At 38.1% G+C, this 2918-nt stretch overlaps 1 protein-coding gene across 1 annotated transcript in view; it reads right to left on the reverse strand.

The window, feature by feature from the left end:
- LOC106879364 (uncharacterized) overlaps positions 1-2626 on the reverse strand; it is a 13248-nt gene extending 10622 nt beyond the window's left edge. Inside the window, exon 1 of the mRNA XM_052971909.1 lies at positions 2064-2626. Within this exon, the coding sequence (XP_052827869.1) occupies positions 2064-2148 (85 nt within the window). The 5' untranslated portion in view covers positions 2149-2626. The remainder of the gene's footprint in view (positions 1-2063) is intronic.
- Between the last annotated feature and the right edge of the window lie 292 nt (positions 2627-2918).

Consider the following 2918-nt stretch of genomic DNA (forward strand, 5'->3'; position numbering starts at 1 on the left):
ATATATATATATATATATATATATATATACACATCTATCCATATACATATATACTCTTTTACTTGTTTCAGTCATTTGGCTGTGGCCATGCTGGAGCACCGCCTTTAGTTGAACAAATCAATTCCAGGACTTGTTCTTTGTAAGTCTAGTACTTATTTTATCAGTCTCTTTTGCCGAGCCGCTAAGTAACGGGGGACATAAATACACCAACATCGGTCATCAAGCGATGGTGGGAGGAAAACACAGACACACAAACCATTTCTTTAATCAACCTCATGAACGATAAAAGACAAAGTCGACCTCGGTGGCTTTGAACTCATAAAGGGACCCAACAATATTATAAGGCACTCTACCGACTGCTAATTGACTGCCTAATTTAGGCACTCTACCGACTCATAAAGGGACCCAACAAAATATTTTAAGGCACTACTGACTGCTTATCGACTGCCTTATTTAGGCACAAGGCTGGCAATTTTGAAGGAGGTGGGTTAACTCGAAAACATTGACTCAGTACTACACTGCTATTTCAATTTATTGACTCCGGAAGGATGAACAGCAATGTTGCACCGAGAACGTAAAAAGTTGGAACAAATATTGCAAAGTATTCTTTGCAATGCTCTAACAAGCTTGCCAGCGCATCACCTACATTGCATCAGCAATAATAATAATAATAATAATAATAATTCTTTCTATTGGAAGCACAAGGTCACAAATTTGGGAGAAGGGATTAAGTCGATTACATCGACTCCAGTGCGTAACTGGTACTTATTTAATCAATCTGAAAAGGATGAAAGACAAAGTCGACCTTGGTGGAATTTGAACTCAGAACGTAAAGACGGGCGAAGTACCACTAAGCATTTTGCCCAGCATGCTAACGTTTCTGCCTGCTTGCCACCATAACAACAACAACAATAATAATAATGATTTCAAATTTTTGCCACAAGGGCAGCTTAGGGAAGGGGATTAAGTCGATTATATCGACCCCAGTGTTTCACTGGTACTTAATTTATCGACTTCAAAAGGATGAAAGGCAAAGTCGACCTTGGCGGAATTTGAACTCAGAACGTAAAGAGCAGGAACAAATATAAAGCATTTTTGTTCTAGGTTCTAATTGTTCCGCCAATCTTCTGCCCAACATAGGCACAGAGCCTAATATTTTATGAGGAGAAAGTGGGGTAAATGTTTCTAACAAGGATTGGTTTCAAATGTAGGAACAAAACCAGAAATATCAGGTGGGGGACAGGACCCTTTTAGCAGTGAAGGCTCCGGGAAAAAAATCAATGTACTGGGGCTTATAACATTTATTTATTGAAAGTAATCCACAACATACATACATCAGGATTAGGCCCTTAGACTCATGAGGCCCTCGGGCAACTGTTCGGTGTGTTTATGCCCTAAGATGGCTCTGGAAGTGGCGGGGGCGGCTGTTAGTAGAATGGACCCTCCTCCAGTGCATGACTCATATTTTATTTTAATTGACCCCTGAAATGTCGAAAAGGTTACTTCACAGGATGATGTCTTAAAAAAAAAATTTTTAATTAAAAAATGGGAGCTGGTCACAACTGGTCAGCGTTCGGCTGAATCATGGATGACTTGGAGGTTAAACAACAACGAGATATTAAATATTTTTTACTTATTTTGGCACAAGGCCAGCAATTATAAGGGCCAATTACATTGACCCGGGTGCTGGACTGGTACTTATTTTATCGACCTCAAGAGGATGAAAGGCAAAGTCAACCTCTGCAGAATTTGAACTCAGAACATACAGACGGCCGAAATGCTACTAAGCTGTTTTCCCGGCGTGCTAACAGTTAATGCCAGCTGACCGCTTTACGAGTTATTAAATACTGTAAAAGAATTTTCCTCGCCCAGTGCTCTACCAGTTAAAACAAACAAGTTAAACAAAAGTTTTAAAAAATTGCAAGTTGATCTCCCGTCTATAACAGATGTGACTTTCCGTCCACACGGCGGACGATACAAAATGTTACTTAAATAAAAACAAAGTAAAAAGTTATAGACTATTACATACTGATTAAAAACAGAAAAGAAAAAAAATTGCTTACCTGCAGCATCTAATCCAAGCATCATAATGCGCGATTCTTCGCGGTTTGAATGGGAAAAAATAAATCGTGAAAAAAATATACCCATATTTTGTGTTTATTTTAAGATAAAAAATATGTTTTTATAAATATTTATATCCAGACTTTATCTCTGTTTTGTGTTGGATATTTGTGTGTGTCCGTGCGAGAGAAGTATATTATATATGTTCTTATACAACGTTGCTTTGACTTATTTCTCAGACTGAGTCTGAAGAGGCAATGTCTGGATATTTATATGATGCTTAACTTCATCCGAATGTTATAATTGGTTGTTAGTTGGGAGACAAAGCCATGTGAGAGAATATCAAGCATTACTGTAACTGTCCAGGAAATCTCTCTCTTTCTCTGTCACTCAAACTATCCTCACTTCCTCTCTCATATCTTTTTCTTTCTCACACTGTTGCGTTCCTTTCATCTCCTCCTTCTTCTCTTTACTTTCATCTAAGTTTTAGGACAATAGCGTCACTCCATTTCGAGTGATAAGTGCTTTAAGGTGTGGTGTAGCATAATAGATACCTCGAGAGTTGCAATAGACTCTACGAGTGGAAAATTAGCATAATTGTTACTTCCGCTTCACTTTTTGTTAGAGTTATAGTTGTTGTTGAATAATTTCTTAGGTTAGCAAAAACTATTTTTTAGACGTATGGATAGAGAGAACTCGATTGGAGCGAAATTTATTATAGAACTGCCATTTCTTTTATCGACCCCCAACGTGGAGGGGGAACATAGTTACCCTCAGGAGGAAGGTAGGGAAAAGAATCAGTTTCAGTGTGTGTGTGGGGGGGTTATCTTATCTTTTTACTTTTTACTTCTTTCAGT

The sequence above is a fragment of the Octopus bimaculoides genome, chromosome 11 (assembly GCF_001194135.2).
Source record: "Octopus bimaculoides isolate UCB-OBI-ISO-001 chromosome 11, ASM119413v2, whole genome shotgun sequence".
Taxonomy (NCBI): Eukaryota; Metazoa; Mollusca; class Cephalopoda; order Octopoda; family Octopodidae; genus Octopus; species Octopus bimaculoides.